At 35.3% G+C, this 21,701-nt stretch overlaps 1 protein-coding gene across 10 annotated transcripts in view; it reads left to right on the top strand.

Annotated features, from left to right (window-relative positions):
- LOC117174910 (zinc finger protein 658B-like) overlaps positions 1-17,111 on the top strand; it is a 184,814-nt gene extending 167,703 nt beyond the window's left edge. For all 10 annotated transcript variants that reach the window (XM_033364352.1, XM_033364350.1, XM_033364356.1 and 7 more), the window contains one exon: positions 16,497-17,111. In XM_033364352.1, coding sequence (XP_033220243.1) covers positions 16,497-16,861 — 365 coding nt within the window. In that variant the 3' untranslated portion in view covers positions 16,862-17,111. The remainder of the gene's footprint in view (positions 1-16,496) is intronic.
- Positions 17,112-21,701: the final 4,590 nt, after the last annotated feature.

Raw genomic sequence — 21,701 nt, 5'->3', positions numbered from 1 at the left:
ACATTCACTTACTATATTAAAAGAATTCTTTCTTGTTTTTTTTAATATAGTTAAGTGTCATTTATGGTTTTTTTTTTCATTTTGTCACTCTTCTCATTTTTCTCTTAAATTGTTGTCTTATATTTCCTCCTTATTCCTTCATCTTTAAAGGTCGAATATCACCGATATTATTCGGTTATTATTATTTTTTTTTTATGTCTGCTTTTTTACTGAGATCTGTTTTTTTCACCATTAGAATTTTTTATTCTTCTTCGCTATTTATATTCTCTTTCGCATTGGATTTCTTTGTGATCTCCATTTTCTTGTGTTTGTATTGGTAATATGTTAATTAATATGTTGGCATATTTTCTTTTTATTTCCTTTTCGCCATTTATGTTCTTGTTCGCAATACATTTCTTAGTGGTTTACATTTTCTTTTGTTTATGTTTTTGTCATCTGGTTTTTCTTTTTACCGATTCCGAAACTCCTACTAGAGGTGGACCTCGACCTCTATGAGATCCTTAACCTTTCCCCCCCAAGACGAGCCTTACCGGAAACCTCGTCTTCGTCCCTAATGAGTACAGAAATTGAAACAGTATCATTTGGTTGAAAATATCGCTGCGAAATGTTATGGATGTATTCGCTATCAGAGGATTTATTTGTGCTCATTTTATGAGCATTTTGCTTCCTAACAGGTATCAAATAAATTTGTTTCTTCATAGTGGGTGGTTTTTCTCTAGCAAAAGGAAAAAGTTAATTCTTTCAATATTTTTTCATCTTATATTTCTGTTTTGCTGAAAATATGATGTTCAGAGAACCAAATACAAAAAATTTCTTCATGTACACAATATAAACTTTTTTTTAACTTTCTAAGCCCTATTGCTTGATCAATAATAGTCATCGAAAGTTCGCCAATATGCCAATCTACATGTATGGACGACGCGAACAATTACATCAAATAGAATACTGTTATATTCTTAATTAAAAAAAAAACCTCTTAAAGACGAAGTAAAAAATTTTATTACAAATTTAAGAAAGATATTGGTTGGTAAAAGTAGTAATATACCGGCATTGCTAGATGTTAAAAGATCGAGAAAGTTCGTCAAAAGGTCATTCAACGTCTTGAATATGCCAACAAACATGTCCGATATAGTACTGTAGTATTCCTAATACGGACAAAATTTTGCCATATAAATATGTTATAGTTTATTTTGCAGAAAGGTAGGTTAATGATTTCTCCGGTCGTGTATTTAGTTTTAATTTAGAATGATTAAAAATTTATTCAAAGGAATACTGCGGCTTTACACTAATTCAGAAATTTCAAACTAAATTACACAATATGCTTTTCGTTAATGATGAAGACCAGTTACGAACCGATCGACTCTTGATCAGTCTACCGCGACGCATCGCTTGAACAATTCACACGTGTCGTCTGAAATCACGCAGCTCGCGACACTGACCGGAAACTAATTTCCTCGGCGGATACACGGGGACATACGCCAACAATGAGAATGCGCTAATTGATCCAAACGATCTCCAGAATTCAACTATCTCGGCGTCTCAACGACAACTCCTCCGCCTGCTCACCCACGCCCTCTAACCCACCCTCTTTCGCAACGAATATTACACTCGATCATCCTAATCGTAGCTTGGTCTCCAAGCTATAGATGTATATGGATAGCGTAATTTTACATAACAAAATCATTGAACCTTTGAGGTAGACGTCGCTCTCGTTTTGGTTGCATTCTTTCTCTCGTTACAACCTTTCTTTGATTGGTGTCTGATACATCACTATCATTGTCCAATTCTTCCGGCGTAACATCATCTTTGGTAACATTTTCATTCATCCGATCTTGACTGAAACCTATACTTTCTCTAACTTCGGGGGTCGATTCAACGTCGAGATCTGAATCTTGACCTGAATCATAGTCTAATTCGTTAGGATCTTCATCGTTCCAGCCTCTCCAAATTTTCAATTGGCTTACGTGCGCTGTTGTTTTCGTTCGCGCCGAATCTTTATTACTTAAGCTTTGTATTTGATAGATATGCGAGGGTAAAACACCTGTCACTACTAAAGGATCCTTAAATCGCGCTTGTAATTTCGTAGACTCTCCTGTAGAAGATTTTTTTCGGCTGACGTATACAATATCTCCGACATTATAATGTACATATTTAAATCTCGACTTATCATACCTTAGCTTCGCTTTTTCCTGTTCTTTGCGCGTTCGATCTTGTTAAACCATCTTCAAAGCGTGGCATGTACCCATACATCATTTCAAACGGAGTCCTACCCGTAGTTTTGTTCATAACTGAATTCAAATCGCGTTCGAGTTTAAGCAAGCCTACGTCCCATTTTCTTCCTTAAAAGTCAAACAAATTCGCCTGCATCGGGGGTAAAATTGTTGCATTCAACCGTTCGACTTGCCCGTTTGCTTGCGGATGACGAGATGAATTTAATGTATTTGATATACCATGCTTTTGACAGAACTCTTTGAACTGTTCCGAAGTGAATGAAGTTCCTCTATCGTTCATAAGTTTCGTAGGCGCTTCGAACCGATTTACAAACTCTTCAAGCTTTTTAATCGTTGATTTTGATTTGACACCTTTCACCACATGCAATTGCGTGAACTTTGAAAGGATACACTCGACACATGCACTTATGTGCCTTCTGACATAACGTCGCATGCCCGGAAAATAATAATATTCTTTAAGTCGAGCTATGGTTCTGTCTACGCCAAAATGGCTCGAAAAATCATGCTACTTAATCACCATAGATTCACGCATCGCAGGTGGAACTGCATACAACTCCTTTTCTCGTTCATGATCGATTTTAAACAGTATTCCATTCGTCAAAACGTAATCTTTTACTTCGCCTTTTTCTTGGTGCATCCGATCAGCTACTTTCTTTTCTAAAATATTAATGTTCCAACTCAAATTTTCATCGCTTTGCTGATATAACAGGATTTCATCTTCATGGACCTTCACAGAGAACATGGTTGCGTATGGTAACTGATTTTCAGTCGGTTCAACTGGGACTCGTGAGAGAGCGTCTACGTGCTTCACGAGCTCACCTTTTTATGGAAAATGTCAAAATCATATTCGCCTAACAAACCTAAATAACCGATTATTTGCAGGTTCTTTGTTTTCAAAGTGTTGATGTACACTAAAGCTTGACAATTAGTTAGAATATCAAAATTAATTCCTATTAGGAAGGGGCGAAGCCTGTTGACGGCCCAAACCGACATCTGACGTTCTTCTTCTTATCGGGTACACTAAATGCAACCTGTTATCTTCATTAGATTGCAAAAGCATTGCACTTAAGTCTTCACATGATGCATCAGTATGCAGTTGAGTTTTAACAGCTTTCGGATTATAAACTGCCAGAATCGGATAATTCGCTAATTTTTGCTTGACATTTTCAAAACACGTTTGCTCACGATCCCCCCACTAAAACTGTTCACCCGATTTTAACAGATTAATTAACGGGCCAATATATTGAGAAAATTTGGGAATAAGTCTCCTGAAACAGCTAGTGATTCCATGAAACCTCATGTGTTTTGAGGAGTGGGAAACTCAATGATTGCTCGGAATTTATCTCGACCCGACTCTATTCCTTTGCTACTAATTACGAACCCAAGATATTCAACTTCATCCATTCCAAACTTACATTTACTAATATTCAGAGTAAGGGCTGCATCAGAAAGAAGTTGTAAAACTTTCCCCAGTTTGACCATCAACTCCACCCACGTTTTAGCAAAAATTGGGATGTCGTCAAAATAGGTTAATGCCAATTTATTCCCGAAAGGACCAAAAATCTTTTTCATTAATTCATTGAAATAAAACGGAGCATTCATTAACCCAAACATTGCACGTTCGAATTGGCCTGTTTCATCTTGGGTAATGAACGCACTTTTCTTTTTGGCATTTTCCGAAAGGGGAATTTGCATGTAATCGTGAGCAAGATCCAAAATGGTAAATAGTACTGCACCCTTCATTTCTTCTAAATCATCGTCCAAATTCGGCTTGTGGAAGTTTAATCTGACCGTATTCTTATTCAAACGTTTGTAATCAACAACAAGCCTGCTCGATACGGCTTAGAATAAGGGGGTTCCGTTCCGGGTTTCTCCTGAATGTCCATGCGTACTAAATCGATACAACCAATTTCCGTAAAATCTTTCGCGAGACACTGACGATATTTATTTAAAAGATTAAGCACATCGGCTTTTTGTTCAGCAGTACGATTTTCGCTAACAGTTAATTCGCTTTCTAAAACCGGTTCTTTCCTCGACTCTAATTTAGAAACGTTCTTCTCAAGGCACATGACACAATTCGCGATGGGATCTCGCTTCTTTACCCTAAAATCTTCTTTTGAATGATTTACAATCGGTAGTTCAAACTCGGCTTCATTTAAATGAACTCTAACAAAGTTGACCGATGCCAGTTTTAATGATACCGATTTCGCAGATTTTACTTTAGTCAAATCTTTTTTAGTAGACTTCTGAAAAATGTTAGAATGAAAATTGTAATTGTTACGGTTTAAAAATTCCAGCTTGATAATAATAATAAATAAACGATATTTATATAGTAATAAACGATCTCTGGTAAATCAATAAAATTACGACCTATTAACACTTCGTATTTTTGAACATTGTCAGGCACGATTCTGAAAACGATATCTTCCACACTGCAAGAATCTACCATTACGCTCTCGATTTTACGTCATTTCCGTCATGACCAAAACCTTTGAGCTCACTAGAAATACGAATTATTCGGAACCCTTTTTCAATTACCGCAGAAGCCTTAACTGTACAGTCCCAACTTCCAGTATCAATCAACCCTTTTAAATACGCATTCCCTACCAGAAAAATTTTCTCGTACTTTCCAATACTCACATCAGACTCTAATTTAACCTTATTTCCTTAGCGGAAAGCTTGACTTGTAGAAATAAAGTCTAACCATTTGGTTGATTAAAACAGGAAGGAAACAACATTTGATTACGCTACACATGCACCTACGAGATATACGCGTAATAATTTCTTGTATATAATTCACAATTCAGGAGTAAAAACTCTTTGCCACAAATTTTATACGCCTGATACTGTCAGATTTTAATTGCATAATTGAAAATTTGTTTAACTGGCTTGTTTTTCTTAAATATTAGTTATAAACAAGAAGTCAAAAAACCTCTCATTGCGACTAGTCAGAAAATGATTTAGTTAAAACTGCCTTCCAAACAAAGAAAGTAGTAAATACATTGTGGAAGAGTCAGGCAGGCCCGAAAGCCCAACCCGAAAATACATGTACAACTCACCTCAGTTAAAAAAATGCGACAACCATGAATGGTATTTAAAATATTTAGTCCTCTTGTAAAAATTTTGTATACCAAAAACGAACATGTAGAATACTGTTCGAGGTACGCATGGCTTTGTAGATTTGGCAGTTAAACAGAGAGAGGCAGAGGGACCTACAGTGACAATTGGTTCGAAAGTTTTTAATCCCTTAGGACTACGCGAAAAATCAAGAAGACTGCATAATACAGTTATAGCAAAATTACATATGCACAGTAGTTTTCTACTACAGATTGTACTCCGAAGTGTTATTATGCAACGCTCATGGCTGCGCAGTAGAACTTGTCAGATTTCTGACAATATAGTTAAATTTTAAAGTATCTAAACCAGCTTATTACATTTTCTAATCGCGTTTGGATGTACAAAAAATTCTAAGGACCGCGCAGTGCATTTCTACCTTACTTAGGACTGTGCAGTAATTTTCTACTATACTCAGCGCTGCGCAGTATTATTTTGACTCGCAAATGGCTTTGTAGTACTCTTTCGCGATTTAAGCATATACGCAATTGCATTTCAAAGTATTTAGAGCAAAGGTCTACGCTCAAAATTATAAACTTGTTGCAGTTCTATTACAAATAGGGATGTACAGTGGATATGATTGTACTTTGCGTTGCGAAATTTTATTCTTTCATGGCCTTGGCTGTGCAATGTACTCATTAATATTTTATAACTGCGCAGTAGACTTCTGAGATACTTATGAATGTGCAATCAAATCGCATAATACCGAAGACAGTGTATTATAGTTACTTACGGCTGCGCATGTATTTCCTACTATACCTAGCGCTGCTCAGTATTATTCTGACATATGAATGCGCAGAAAGTTTTAAACACTGCACATTCCTGTTTTGTTACAAGTAGGGATGTGTAGTAGACTCCTAAATAATTTATACCTGCGAGTAGATTTCTGAAACATTTATGACTGCGCAGTAAAATTTCATAGTATCTAAAATAACTTAATACAGTTTCCAATCAAGTAACATTGCACAGAAACTTCTAAAGACAGCGTAGTTCCGTTCTACTATAATTAGGGAGGCGCAGTAGTATTATTATATGCATAGCGTTCCGCAGTATAATTCTACTAGACCAATAGCTGTGCAGCAGTCTCCTACAATTCAAGCAGCTGCGAAATTTTATTTTTTTAGTATCTTAAACTGCAAAATACTGTTTCTAATCGCATAGGATAGCGCATACAAGTCTAAAGGTTCACATTTTGTAAACATATCAACAAAAACCAAAATGTATTGATTTCTCGATTTTGTCATTGGTAACGGACCCATCATGTCAGATGTTACTACCGTCCATGGTTCTTGTATTATTCGATTTCCTATCAAACCTATCTGTTTACTTTTGGTTTTATTCTCTGACAAATATCGCATTCTTTCACATATTTTAACGTTTCAGAATACATTCCGGGCCAAAAATAATTTGCAGAAAGTTTTGCATACGTTTTTGCCATACCTAAGTGACCTGCTTGTTTAATATCATGATTTTCAATCAAACTTGTTCTCGCAATTCTTTCGGTATTGTTAATTTCCACGGGTTGCTATCTAAATTTAAGCTTGATTTTAGAGGGTCGGGTCTATAAAAATATAATTGATTATCGCGTATTCGCCAATAAGGATTTTCCTCTGGTTTATTTTTTACATGAATCATTTTATTTTTGTACCAGTTATCTTCAATTTCTTTAAAATTGTTTTCCTTAGATTCTATTGTGCTGGCTAAAATACTTGAGACTTTTATGTGATTTTCATTTGACCTTGATAAAGCATCTGGTACCTGATTTAAACTTCATTTTCTATATACAATTTTATAATCGTATTCTAACAATTCTAAAGCCCATGTTGCTAATCGACCTATTGGATTTTTTAAGTTATGTAACCATTTTAATGCAATATGATCTGTAATAACCTTAAAAGAATAACCCTCTAAATATGGTCTAAACTTTCTAATCGCCCAGATTACGGCTGAAAATTCTTTTTCTGAAGCTGGATATTTACGTTCAGCTCCATTCAGACCTCTACTCGCAAACGCTATTACATAATTTTCGTCGTTTATTGTTTGTGTTAAACAGCTCCTAATCCTATGTCATTAACATCAGTTTCTAGTTGGAATGGGCTTTCAAAATCAGGGCAGGCTAAAATTGGTGCTGTCGTTCGTAAGTGTTTAATTGTCGTAAAAGCCTGTTCCTGTTTGTCAGACCATTCCCACTTTACTTCCTTTTTTAATAACTTTTGTAATTCCATAATTTCTGCAAATTTAGGGATAAATTTCTTATACCATGAAGCCGTTCCTATAAGTCTTTGAAGTTGTTTAATTGTTTTTGGCCTTAGAAAATTTAAAACTTGTTCGATTTTTTCTTCATCAACTTGTAATCCCTTTTCATCCACTTTGAAACCCAAATATTTTGTTTCCGAACATCCAAATTCGTATTTATCCAAACCTATTGTTAAACCTGCATTTTTAATTTTATCTAAAACAATATCCAAGTATTTTAAATGTTCTTCAAATTTTTTGAGACTATAATTATATCATCGAAATAACAGAATACATGCGGCTTTAATTCTTGGGTTATTATTCTGTCCATCAGGCGCTGGAATGTAGCAGGAGCATTTTTTAATCCAAATGGCATCCTCTTAAACTGATACATTCCTTTGCCCGGAACAATAAAAGCTGTTATCGGTTTAGATTCCTCGTCCAACGGTATCTGATGATATGCTGAACGAATATCTATTTTTGACGTGTATTTTGCTGATCTCAGTGTATCTTTGTTTAATGGGTTCGTGACCTGGCACATCTATTTTATGGCTAGTCAAATGGCTCGGTTTTAATTCTGTTGGGCTTCATTCAACTCTACTATGTCTTCAGAAATTTCCTCCCAACATTCTAAATTTTTCCTCTTTTCTATTTTCACGCGCGTAATACTATTATTTATTACCGCATTATTTCTAAAATTATACCAATTACTTTTTCTAATTGCGAATAATTTTTCTATTAATGAATCATTTTTTCTTCCTTTTTATCTAACGCCGTCTTTATTTTAGAATCATTTTTCTCTTTGTTGCATTCAAATGGCCCTTTAAATTCTGTATTTAAATTCCCATCTTTATTTTCCACCTGTAACTTTGTATTTATTTTGTTTCTATCCTTATTTGTTTTCGTTTCTGTCTCTATATTTTGATTATCCCGCTTATCTAATCTCTGTACGCTCACGCTGGCACGTGCCAGTGTTGCGTTGCTCGACATGTGGGGTCGAGGGTGTGGGGCACCATGCTCCCGTACAATCTGTGCCGGCTGGGTTGCTGGCGGGATCGATTCTAGTGCTTCACCTGTAAGGACGGGTTGGGGTAGGGTATGTGGCGAAACGGGAGAAGAGACTTCGCACGGTAGCAAATCTGTCTCTTTCTCTCACATGTTGTTTCGCAGGCTACTCTTGGATCCGAATTTTAATTTACTCTTATAACTTTCCCTTTTCTCATTGTCTTACGCATTTTCTTTCGTTTCTTTAATTAATGGCTCCTGCATTTAAATTAATTTTGATTCCATCGCATATTTAATATTTGGTAATTGTGGTAACCACCAAATCTTTTTCTCATAATCCATCTTTAAACCAATTTTTTCGATCATGTCCGTTCCTATTATGCCAATTGATTTTAATTCGGGTACCAATCTAAATAAGAAATATTTCTCAACGTGCCCAATTTTAATTGGAGTCAACGCTTGACCCACTATTTTCATCTTTTGGCCATTCGCGACCATTAATTTATTATTTATTGGTTTTTTTAATTTCATAATCTAAGTCTTTTATTGTTTGTATGAATGTTTCGCCTACATATGAGCGTGTTGCACCGGTGTCAACTAACACTTCATATTTATGATCTTTAAAATCTACCATAAGGTGAAATCTTATTTCGTCCGAGTCATTTGTGTTTGTGTTAAGTAATTCTGGCGGTCTCTGGTTTGGTCTGCTATTTTACGCCTTCAATAGCGACCCTATTCGTTTCCCCGATTGAAACTATACCAACAATCACGACGAAAATGGCCTATTTTCCCGCAATTGTAGCATGTAATGGGTTCCCGCGATCTGTAATTAAATTTTCAGTTTCCTAAATTTGGATCAGCGAAATCCTGTGCACTTGAACTCATTTCTCCTTTTTTATTATCCTTACTTTTTTCATATCCTGAATTTTTCGTATTTTTGATCTGTCCTTTATTATATTTTTTGTCTTCTGACTTACTATTATTTTTTTCCGCGTTATATAAAAGCGCTGGTATTTGCGGAGAATTATTCGTTTGTTGTGCCTGTGTGTTCCCTAACAGCTGATTCATTGCATACAATAATGCTTGGCCAGCTGTGTTTTGATTTTTAAAATGACTATCATTATGCATGAACCTCTCATTTCCTGGATATATTTCATTATTCGTATAATTCAATTTATTATTTGAAAGTCTTGGATTAAAAATTTTTGGATTTCTATTTGGGAATCTTGGTTTGTATTGTTGCATATTTTGTTGGTTACGATACCTCGGCCTAAATTGTCTTTCTTGATTTTGATCCTGATTTTGATTTATATTTTGATTATCACTTTCAGTATTGTTTTGACTTTTATTATTTCCTGGATCATTTTTACTTTCGTTATTTTTAATATCCTCTTTATCTAAAATGTTAAAGTGTTGACCTTTAATTTTAGATTTTGATAATCTGTTTCCCATTCTCGACCCAATATTTCTAATTCTGAAAAATTCGAAAAAGCATTTCTTGAAATGTACACTTTATATTCAATTCTTAAATTTTCGTAGGTCTTTCTTAATTGCCATTTCAGGTTCGGACGTGGCATTAATTTTTCAAATAATTGTTTAATTTCTGTAATAAAAGCATGAATCACTTGGTCTTTTTTCTGATTGCAAAATTTTATTTTATTTTTAATTGTTTCAGTATAGGTCTCATTTAAGTAAGTTTCTTTAAAATCTTCAATAAATTGATCTAAATATTGCCAATTATTTTTATTTACTTGAAACCAACCTAATGCCTCGTCTTCGAAAACAGCATCTAAATTTTCTAAAATGTCTCGTTCGTTAATTTTATACCCTCTTTTAAATCTTGTTAAATTATTTAAAAAATAAGTTGGACTATTTTCCGTGTTATTTTTAAATTTAATCGGCCAATTTCCGAAAGGAAAGAGTTGCTGCAATTTTATTCATATTATTTTCATTCATCTCTTCTCTTTCCATATCGGTCCCTCTACTTCTATCTATTCCACGTTGCAAGTTTGTTTGACATTGAGGTAGATTTGTATTTCGCATAATTGATTGCCTTTGCACCGGTCTCGGTAATGAGTATTCGTCCCCTTGACCGCTACCCCTATTTATTGTCATTCTATTCCGTGCACCTGCTAACGAGTGCCTCTTCTGATTAAAATCTAATTCTGTCTCTTCGAAATGAACCCTATTTTACACATATCTTGACTTATTACTTTGAGAAATTAAATTTTGACTTGAATTTAAAATTCGTTCCATTTTATCGTTTAAATTTTTTATTTCTTCTGAAAGTTCTTTGAAAGTTTCTTCTCTTTCTAACCGACTCAATTCTAATCGTTACCTGTCTCTTTCTAATATTTCGAGCTCTTTTCTTTTGTTTTCAATTTCTTTATCTATTCTAAACGTTTTTGATTCATCATTTCAAAATTTCTGCTGCTCTCATTTTCTAGTCTCCAGTTACCTAATGTATTCTCAGTATTTGGGGATAGTATTCCAATTTCGTGTCTATGTAAGGTATGGTTTTGTCTGTTTGAGTTTGGGGTACTTTCTGTCTGTTTTTGTGTTGTCGTTCTTGGGATTGCACCCTTCGCTTGATTTGTATTTTTTCCCCGCATTCTAACTCTCTATTTCGTACCGTTACGAATTCTAAGTTCAAATTTTTTGCTAATTCTTCAATTCTTTTTTCTTCTTCGACCGATTGAATAATATATTTTCGTTTTCAAAATTACCCGCATCTGCTTGCGCATTATTTTCTTCCAGTATAATTTCCGGAATTTCTTTAGTTTCCCTATTTTTTCTTGTATTTTCGATCGGACTTGCCATTTTTGGAATAATTTTTATTCTACCGGACCTTAACTTCATTCGATTTTTTAGCCTTTATCTAACACCTTTCTCCTTTTTGTCGGACTAGCTCAGGGGTTTTTTACGGCTGATTAAAAACCGGCACGTTGACTCAAGTGAGCATCTCGGTTTTTACTACTGGAGAGTGTGCGTGGCCTTACCACGTAGCGGAAGTATCCACTGGGGGCGGGAAATGCTAGGGCTGTTTCTATCACGTCAATCACTGTGATTTCGCGTGCCAATTTTTGTAACTGACGCCGCGTTCTTTTCTAATTCCCGTATTTATGACTCAATTTTCTTCTAATTTTTTGTAAACCGGCTTATCTTTCCTATTCTATCTTAAACTTTTCCCTATTTCCGCATTCGTTGCTTACTTATTTATTTTGATTTTATTTTTTACCCTTCACTCATCCAATCCTGCTACAAGGAGTACGAATAAGGCATTTTTAATCAGGGTGATTTTATTTTTTATTGTCGATGGTGGAACTTGAAATTGGGTTATTGTCCCACCAACGTTTTATCGGACATATATAATAGTCTACCCGCACTTTATTCGAGCTAAATTACATATATCCTACCCGCACTTTTTCTGCAACATAATTTTTAAATCAAAATATAAATTTACAAAAATCAGTTTTCAACATTTTTCTTCTTAATATTCAAATTCAAATTTATCCATTCAATGGCACACATGCATCAATTTTTAATTTTTTTACTCTCATCATTTTGACTTCTTTTTTCGACTTATAGGATTTTTGGAGGGATTGTGGGTTTTTTAAGGAGGGCGCTAAATTTGTGAGGGATCTCGCAAATTAAAGGATAGGGGAGGATGACCAAACTTACAAGAGGTGATTGGGAAATTCACGATAGCCCGAACCGGGCGGCGAAGCCAAGAGCGGGCGATCTAGTTTAGACACCGGAAGTGGTTGATATCACAGAGAAGGTCGTCTGGTGGAACATTTTGTCAAGTTTTTGTTGAAAACTATTTTAAAATAAGCCGGTGACGGAGCATTATCGAGGACGCCTTTTCAAAAAGATGATTTGCGGTTCCAAATGTAGCTCATCGCAGAATTATCCGAAAACAAAAAGCAAATAAATTTGATTAAAACATAAGTTTTTCTTACCCCCCTACGTCGTTTTTTTTTTCTTTTTTTAGAGAGAGAGAGAGTTGGTACCGACTTTGAAAATGGTAGTTTCGATTAAAACGCATTTTAAACTTCGAAAAAGTAAAGAAAAATATTTATTTTTTTAAATTACACTGAATCATCGATTCCAGCTGCATAAAGCGCATTTACTGTATCAAAATTTACAGAAAATTCTGGCGAATATTTTTACGAAATGATTGCGTGACAACTGCTCGACCGAACGAATAACGCGCTTCTTCTCACGTGGAAGGGGCGGAGACTTAAAGGCCAATAACTTAAAGAGTTTATTTCCAAATGACTTAAGATTTTGACGTGGCATTTTTGAAATATTGTACTATCAGAAAAAGCAAAGAAAAAAGTCCATTTTTCGCAAGTCACAACACCCTACTCCCCCCTTAATCCTGCAATGGTGCCTAATAAAATTACAGGCTCAAACATTCAGTGGTTTTGAAAAGGGCAAGTAACAGGAAACGTCTAGTTCCGGACGTGGTGCATAATTTTTGGTACAAATAACTGACGCGTGTGCATCTTGCGTTGGCAATGTATTTGTAGAAGATCATTGAACACTCAGATCTGATACCATGCTTTATACTCAAAGGTCTTACGTAAATGTTGTCTGTATTCCAAAATTGTATAAATTCCTTAATACTATCATTTCAGATAAAGTATATTCTAATTGCGACGAGAAGGACATCCTTACTCTTTCAGTGCATTATGGTTCTGTGTAACGTTGGATTCATTGAACAAAATACTAAATAGTGTGTTCCATGGGTTCAGAATACTTGATAATGAGGGCAGTCATCAACTGATTCATCCACCATACACGGATGACTTGAAGCTATACGCTAGTTAAAACCAGAAACTGCACCAAATTATTAATAACAGAAAACAGTTTTTCAATTATATGTATTTGGATTTTGGGCTAGATAAATGCAGAACAGTGAAGAGGAGTATTAGGAGCGCATACCTAGAGAACGAGAACGAGAATGTCATCAAGGCAATTACTGACGGCGAGTCATAAAAATATCTGAATATTCTTGAATCTAAGGGTATTCATTATACGATAGTTAATAAAAGCCTCATGACTGCCTTCACTGCAAGACTCAGATTAGTTCTGAAGAATTCTCTCAACTTAGCAAACAAGATCATGGCAATAAATACCTATGCCACACATGTCCTCATGTACTCCTTTGGGCTCATCAAATGGTCGAACGTCGACCTTGAGAGGATAAATAAAAGCATCTAAGTCCAAATGGCAAAGTAGTCGTCTACTAGTCTATTATTAAGAAACTTTGTAAGTTACAAGTTATACAGGTGCAAAACTATTTTAATGGCAAGCCAGATGTTTCCCTTAACAACACCGTCTGTCAAGCGGGTATCGATGACACGTCCTTGAATTTCTCTTCAAATGAGGCATTGAATATCAGGGCAGAAATCATAGAGGAATTAGAAACGCAATGGAGATATACAGATAACCACGGCAAGCAAGCCAAAACGTAAGGTCAACATGAAGTGGATAATGAAGCATCCAATATTTGGCTGAAAAAGGGCGTCCTGTTTCCAGAAACGTAACATTCGTCATTACGATTTAGGACAGAATTTTCAGAACCAGAATATATCACTATCACATATAGTAATTGTAATTTCGGCTACAGGCAATGTGCACGCAAGATGTACTCAACATCTTAAACATTTAGGAATCAGTACGGTACCGGCTGTATCTTGGAAAGCGTTTGTATTAAAAACCTGCCTTATTGTAAGAAACTGCATAGACTATTATAAAGTAGGCGACTAAAAACCTGTAGTGTGGAAGATGTTAGCTATAAGAAAGCATCCGAAGGCGACTTATGTCACCTTGAACGCTCGCGGCCGATGTGTAAGGAAGACAGCAGTAAAAGATGAACTCCAAAGTACACCATGTCTCAAACTTTTTTCAACTATAACATCATAAAAAGATATTTCAAACATCGTATTAAATTGACTCATAATATCTTCATCTTATTAGGAACTTGACTTAGACTACCTAAAGAGTGAAAAGTGACGGCAGATGTAAAAAATGAAACTCATACATTTATGAGCTCGCACTTTACGATGATCTTCCCACTCACCGTAAATACTAAGGAAATTGTGGTTTCAGATATTAGAATTTATGCAATAATTGATGGAAAGTTACCATATCACGTACGAAGTTCATTATATTTAATTTATAATTTCACAAAATTTCCTGTAAGCTACGTAAAATCTTTTAAATTCGATCATAGAAAAAGAAATATATTCTCAAGATTACGATTGCACCCTGGGGGGGGGGGGGGGGGGGGGTGCTTCCCCGAAACTGAGAGAAGGAGAGAAGATCGTTTTCCGTTTATTTTTTTGGAAGTAAGTTACCCTGCTCTCAGACCGATAGTTTTTGTCCTGCAAATTTTATCTTAATCAATACCACAGGAACGGTGGAGCAGAAAGATAATGTATACTTTACCTGACTGAAGCGTTTTATATTTGTCTGCAATCCTTAAGAAGAAGACTAGAATAATTGCAACGATACATAGCTTACCGTTGTTTCTTAGTCGACCGTTCGAGTGAAAAAAGGCGAAAGGTTGGGGAACGAATGTACCCTTTTCTAAAATCTTTCTCTTTCGCCTCAAGCGGCAAGATTTAAAATTTGCGCGTCAATTATTTAACGAAAATTGACTCTAGTCTTTCACTACGTCCGCATCTACACACAGATCACAACAATGTTGCCAGATCCGGGGTTTTCCACTAGATTTAGGGGTTTTTGGACCTTCAGTTTGGATTTTTGTGAGAAAAATTCTTTAGTTGGAAAACTCTGTGGCTTTTTTGATCTAGGATTTTTGTTGTTGTTTTTATTAATCCTCAACTTTTTTCTAATTCTACTTTGTAAAAAAGAGAAGTGATTCGCTATTCCCTCTATTAGGTTATGTATTAGAATGAATACACAATCCCTATTGGTTCACGCGCCCAATTCCGCGTGTTAATATTACCATAAATTACCTAAAAATTTCATAAATTTTCAGAAATTTATAAAAGTGTTTAAAACTGAATTTTGGGTAATTCATGATAATTTTCCATATTTACCTGTAAAATTACCATAAATGACCACAAATTTCTATATATTTCCGGACACTGTAACATCATCATAAATTACAAAAAATGTGATAAATTTCCGGAAATTTATAGAAATGTTTAAAGTTGAATTTTTGGGAATTTATAGTATGTTACCATAAATAACATTTAAAATTACCGTAAATCAGGCTTTCTTTATTAAAAATTTAATATGGGCTGAACTCATGACTCTATTTCTAGAAATGTCAGAAACCATCCATTTGTTATAAAAAATATCGTGTGCGCCAAGGGGGAGAGGGAATTTTTCGACTTGCGTATGTTTTTATTACTTTTCGAAAGGTGAAAAACTGTATTTGGATTAAAAACTAGTTGGTTGCTTATTTGTGCACTTATACGATCAAATTTTTTATTTTTAAAAGTTTTAAAACAATTTTCAACGTATCCAAGGAGGTTAAAAATGCATCCAATAATTGGAAAAGAATAATGTGTTATCCTGCTGAAATACCACAAAATTTGCATATTGTCTTGTCACAAATTAAAAAAATTAATACTATTCATGCTACTCTAGACATTTGTAAAAAAATTCAACTTTTGTTTTCTTGAATATTCGTTACTAAAAAAAACCGGCGCTTATTCCAAATAACTAAGCAAGGAACAAAGGTGAAAAATTTGCCAAACATATTTTTCAGTTTTTAAAAAATTTGCCAAAAGCGGGAAGCTTTTTTCAAAATTTTAGGTTACCGTGTTCAAATCTATTCTTAATATCTAATATATTCTATTCGAAACTAGAAGTTGAAAAAATTTCATTAAACATAATTAATATATACTAATTTTTAACTGTCCGCAGACGAAGAAAGTGTTGAAGTCTTCCCAGGAAATATAGCAGCGGCGCAGTTAATTTATAGTTGCTTAGGTGCATTTTCTAAAGTAGGAAAGACAATAGAAGCTAACTTGATGTCATCTTCTACATCTGCAGATGGTACTTCCCAGACGATTACAATACAAATTCCATCTAAACATCTAGAAGGATCATTACCATCGACGGAAACATCAGTAAGATCTCTTTCACAAATAGAACAAGAAGATAAGGAAACCATGCGCTATTTTTTGCAAATTCCTAGACAAGAAGAAGAAAGCATTGATACAGGTGGTATAACGATACCTGCAGACGCAGAAAAAAGTAATGCTTCTCAGATTCATACTACAATCTGAATTATCAAAAGTATGTAACGGATGTATTAGGAAATCGTGCTCACATAAATGAATTATGGAAGTTAGCTGTGGAGAAGGTGATGAAAAAAGGGAGGTTTCTCGGGAAAATTTGACGCCCTGGGCAAAAGTTCTCTCGTACGCCCTTCATATACCCGCCTTCCTACATAAATTAGGTTTTATTTCTAAAGTAAAAATTATGTACAAAAATGGAATGAATTAACAATAAAACGTAATAATTTGTTTAAATAAATATTTCTTTATTTAAGAAACTAATTTTACGTGTTAACAGTTATAATTCGCTTAACTAACGGAACAATGTCTGCTTGCTAGCGTTCAAACTTTCAAAGTCGTCTATCAAGTCGTCGAAATATATTGCTTTTGCAACTTTGTTTTCAATTAATATCTTTGCCATACTTGTTAGTCGCATTTGTCCCATAGTAGAATGAAAATAGGTTTTTTATTAGCTAAGTTTATGAAACTTCTTCCGTTCGAAGCAACTGTAACTGTCAAAGTTAAATAATAAACTTTCGATTTCAGATTTAAAATCATATGCTGTGTAGTTGCTATAGCATCTGAATCTGACGGATCAGATGAATATTCACTTATTTCTTTGAAAGCTTTTGCAAAATTCAAGCACAAAGCCTTAACTGCACTAGATCTAGAAGACCACCTCGTATTACATATGCGTTTCAAAGATAATTTCAATTTTTTTATCAAACGTTTCCATCGCCACGTTGAACAAGAGAAAGAAGTGTGCAATATTTGTATAATACCAAAAAATGTTATCATCCCTCGGATAACAGAAGCCGCGTTATTTTCGACCAAATTTTAGCTGTGAGCCTCACTAGCATTATACGTAGCCTATTTGTCTCATTTCAAAATTCGACTTTGCACACCTTGATATTTTCCAGGCATGACTGCACCAATATTCTTGTTTAGTGTGACTTCGACTTTGTGGCTAGAAATTGTGTTTAGATTTTCAAATTTTTTACTAATCGACTATTGCGCCACGTGGCGTGATGGCAGGATCAACGCATTATTATTGTCATATCCTTGACCTCTAACATCCTCAATACTTAAGTTATCTTTTTCTTTTTTTTAAACTTTCTGTTGCCAGACCTCATCCAGTTTTTCCGTGAGATTTCATTAAATCAATAAAACTCTCCTCGATAGTTACTTTTTCGTTTTTATCTACATGAACGTAACGAATAATTTTAGACATTTCTCCTTTTATTGAGACATCTGGCGTGCGAAAAGTAAGATATGGAACTCTTTAAGTGCAATATTATTCAATGCACAAAATAAAATAGCGTCAACAATCACTTTTAAAACTTCACGCCACTTTTTCTACTTCAAATTGACTACTAACATATTCATCAGTTAACGTTTTATCTATAATATTTTTCTCAAGAAACTTCCTTTAACATAGTTGTTACGGCGGGAAATAGAATTTTCATGATCTGGAAATTTAGGACATAAGCGTTTCCAGTCCTGAAATTTTTCTGTCGATTTTGTTAAAGGCAAAAAAATGATTTAAAATAATTTTTAGAATGTTCCGACCAGCCTGCTCCCCCTTCCCCAGGGCTTGCGTCCCGGGCACCTGGCCCGGTCGCCCTACCCTCGTTACGGCTCTGGGTTTATGGAGTCACTTTCCTTATATATAAAAGAAAAGTGTTAATAAAGATTGAGAGAATTTTTTGTAGATATATTGTTACTTTGAGTTTATAATTATTTTAGTATATAATTATAATGTTGTGACATTTAATAATAATATTAAATAATAATAATAAATAAGTAAATTCATGATACTGAGGATGGTCATCAAGTAACCCATCTTCTGCGCATGCATGACTTGAAGCTGTACGCTAGTTCAGCCCAGAAACTGAAGCAGGTGTCACAAGTTGTACAGTTGCGAGACTCAAAGCTCAGGTGGGGCCCTTAATATCAGGGTCGAAATCATAGAGGAATTAGAAATACAATGGAGGTAGAAAGCTATCCACGGCGAGCACCCCAACACGTTAGATCAACATGAAGTGGATTGTGAGGTATCCAATATTTGGCTAAGAAAGGGTGTTTTGTATCCAGAGACACGTGGATTCGTCATTGCGATACAGCACAAGGTTGTTAGCACCAGGAATGATCGCAAACACGTGTTACATCAAGCCGTGGTTGCCTGGTATCGATTATGTGGAGATACCAAAAAATTCATCGCGCACATTATTGCTGGCTTTCGCATGATGGCTCAGAGAGAATGTATGCATAGACATAATGATGTAGCGGGCATCATACACCAACAACTTGCACTACACCTAAGACTCATAAAAGAATGGATGTCTTTCTGTCGATACATTCCAATACCCGTTTTGGAAAACGACGATTATATCTCATATTGGGATGTTACTATCCAAACGGATCATTACATCCGGACCTAACATGGAAATTTCGACAGGAAACCAGGCCTGAGCTGACCAATTCGTAAGATAAACAATACCGTTTTAACTTTCGCCTTTAATCTTTCGTAGTACACCTAAAATTATTGCGAAATGTGAAAACACCTGGAAAAAGTAATCATTTCAACCGAAAGTGAATGAATCGACCGTCATCGACCTAGGGTCTTTAGCCAAGAAACATAACATTTGCATTTCGCATTGTTTCGTGTTGCAAACAACTCTATGTTTGGCAAGCTGAGATTGTTTACTATTTTGTTGAAGGCAGATGATAATAAAGAGTACTCCATCACTGCTTCGAGACGTCTAGATAAAAAATCAGCTGCAAAATTTTCTTTAGAGTGAGTGTATGGTGCAAATATCCGAAAGCGCCTTTGTTCACACCACTCCCAGATTTGTTTGGCTAAATTACTTAATTTTAGATATTGAATACCAACCATTTTGTTTATATAGGCAATGACTTTCGTATTTTTAATCCTTAAAAACACATTACAACTTAATGTTGCAATATACACCCCATCCCGAGCGTAATGCGTGTAAAAACATTTGAATTACTGGTTTCAACTTCGTAATAGGACCAATTGCTTCATTGGTGTGTATTTGATTTTTACGAAATCACTAGCATTGGCCTTGAGTGCCTTCACAATTTTGTGATTACGGGCTTCATTAACTTAGTAAAAGTGTATGGAGCTGTATTGAGTTTAAAGGAAATTCAATGTCCTAAATATTCTATCCGATTTTTTAACGGAAATAAAATTATATGCATGTTTTAAATAAATAGACGCCATAAAGCAACTACGGTGAAAAATGTTGGACATAAATTGGCCTGGAACAGGTACCCACCTTTCCAAGGCCCCCTTATTTAACAAAATATCAATTTGTTCCTGAATTCGTTGTTTTCCTTTTTGTAGTTTTATCCTTTTTCTGTTGCGATTTTGCTTTTCCGGTAGAACTATTTTTAGTATTACATCTACAACCTTCGCTATACCAGCAACAGTCGATAATATCTTATCTTGATTTTCAACAATTCTTTCCTCTCTTAATAATTGTGCCGTCTAATGGCGCATCAACCTCCAAATTTAACGTAGGAGGGACCATAAGAGTACAGTTTTCCGGAGGAGTAAATTTTTTAAATAATAATTTTCAACTCAAAGGTAAGACCTTTTTTGCTCGGCTAAAAGAATGTTTACTTTTAGGTAAATCTGCATACCTATTGTAATCTCTGTTTTTGCTCTAACCATGTCCGCAATTATCGTCTCTGGAATCATTAATACGCCGACGGTATGGGTTGTCATATTAGTCGTAATATCTCTTGTACGATCGATTTCGAGAACGATAAACAGATCCGTGTCAACGACTTTGAGAGTGATAAATGGATCTGTGCGAAGGATTTCGAAAGCTTTTTTTGGAGTAGCGAGACAACGATTTGCGTGACAAGGACCTGTTTGCACAATGTCTATCATCACCTGTCAAATGAAAAGCAAAAAAAGCAATCCATGCCTATAATTCTAGCAGAAAACATGTCTTCATGTTTCTTGTAAATTCTTGATATATTTCAAAAATTATGAAGGCAATGGCTCTCACACGTTGGTTGGACCAAAATGTGACGCATTAAATTTTGCATCCAAATGGCGTTCTCGTTTTGCGAAGAAAGTTATGTGCACAATTAAAGTTGGATCTCATTGTAACGCAAAAGTGGCTAATCAGTTGGACCGAGCAACACTTATTTCTCCAGATAATGAGATTTTGGCCAAAGTCGGTTTTATTTTTCAACATACTCTCCTTTTAGGTCGATACAGCGAGTCCAACGATTTTCTAACTTTTTGATACCGTCCGAAAAGTACTCGATCGGAAGGTCTCCAAAATACGTCTCAGTTTCAGCTATGAGCTCCTCCTTTGAGTAAAAACGCTTACCGGTGAGCCATCTCTTCAGGTTAGGGAACAAGTATTAGTCGCTGGGGGCCAGGTCTGGTAAATACGGTGGCTGAGGAACCAATTCGAAGCCGATTTCATGCAATTTTGCTTGTGCAACTAAGCATGAATGAACAGGCGCATTGTCGTGATGATAAAGCGGTTTTTTCTTCTTCAAATGCGGTCGTGCCAGTATTAGCTACCTCTCTCAATTTCATTTTGGGATCATTCAACATCATATCATGGATTATTTCCACATTTTCTGGTGTCGTGACCTCTTTTGGGCGCCCAGATCGTTCAGCATCAACTGTGCTCGTACGGCCACAACGAAACTCGGTAAACCACCTATGAATCGTTCCAATCGACGGTGCAGAGTCCGAGTAATACTTATCCAGCTTGGCCTTGGTCTCGGATATCGTTTTCTTGCGAAGATAGAAGTGTTTGATCAAAACTCGAAACTCAGATTTTTCCATATTAAAAAA

Source organism: Belonocnema kinseyi, chromosome 6 (genome assembly GCF_010883055.1).
Source record: "Belonocnema kinseyi isolate 2016_QV_RU_SX_M_011 chromosome 6, B_treatae_v1, whole genome shotgun sequence".
Taxonomy (NCBI): Eukaryota; Metazoa; Arthropoda; class Insecta; order Hymenoptera; family Cynipidae; genus Belonocnema; species Belonocnema kinseyi.
Note: the sequence above shows the minus strand (reverse complement) of the source record. Positions and strands in the feature narration are given on the sequence as shown.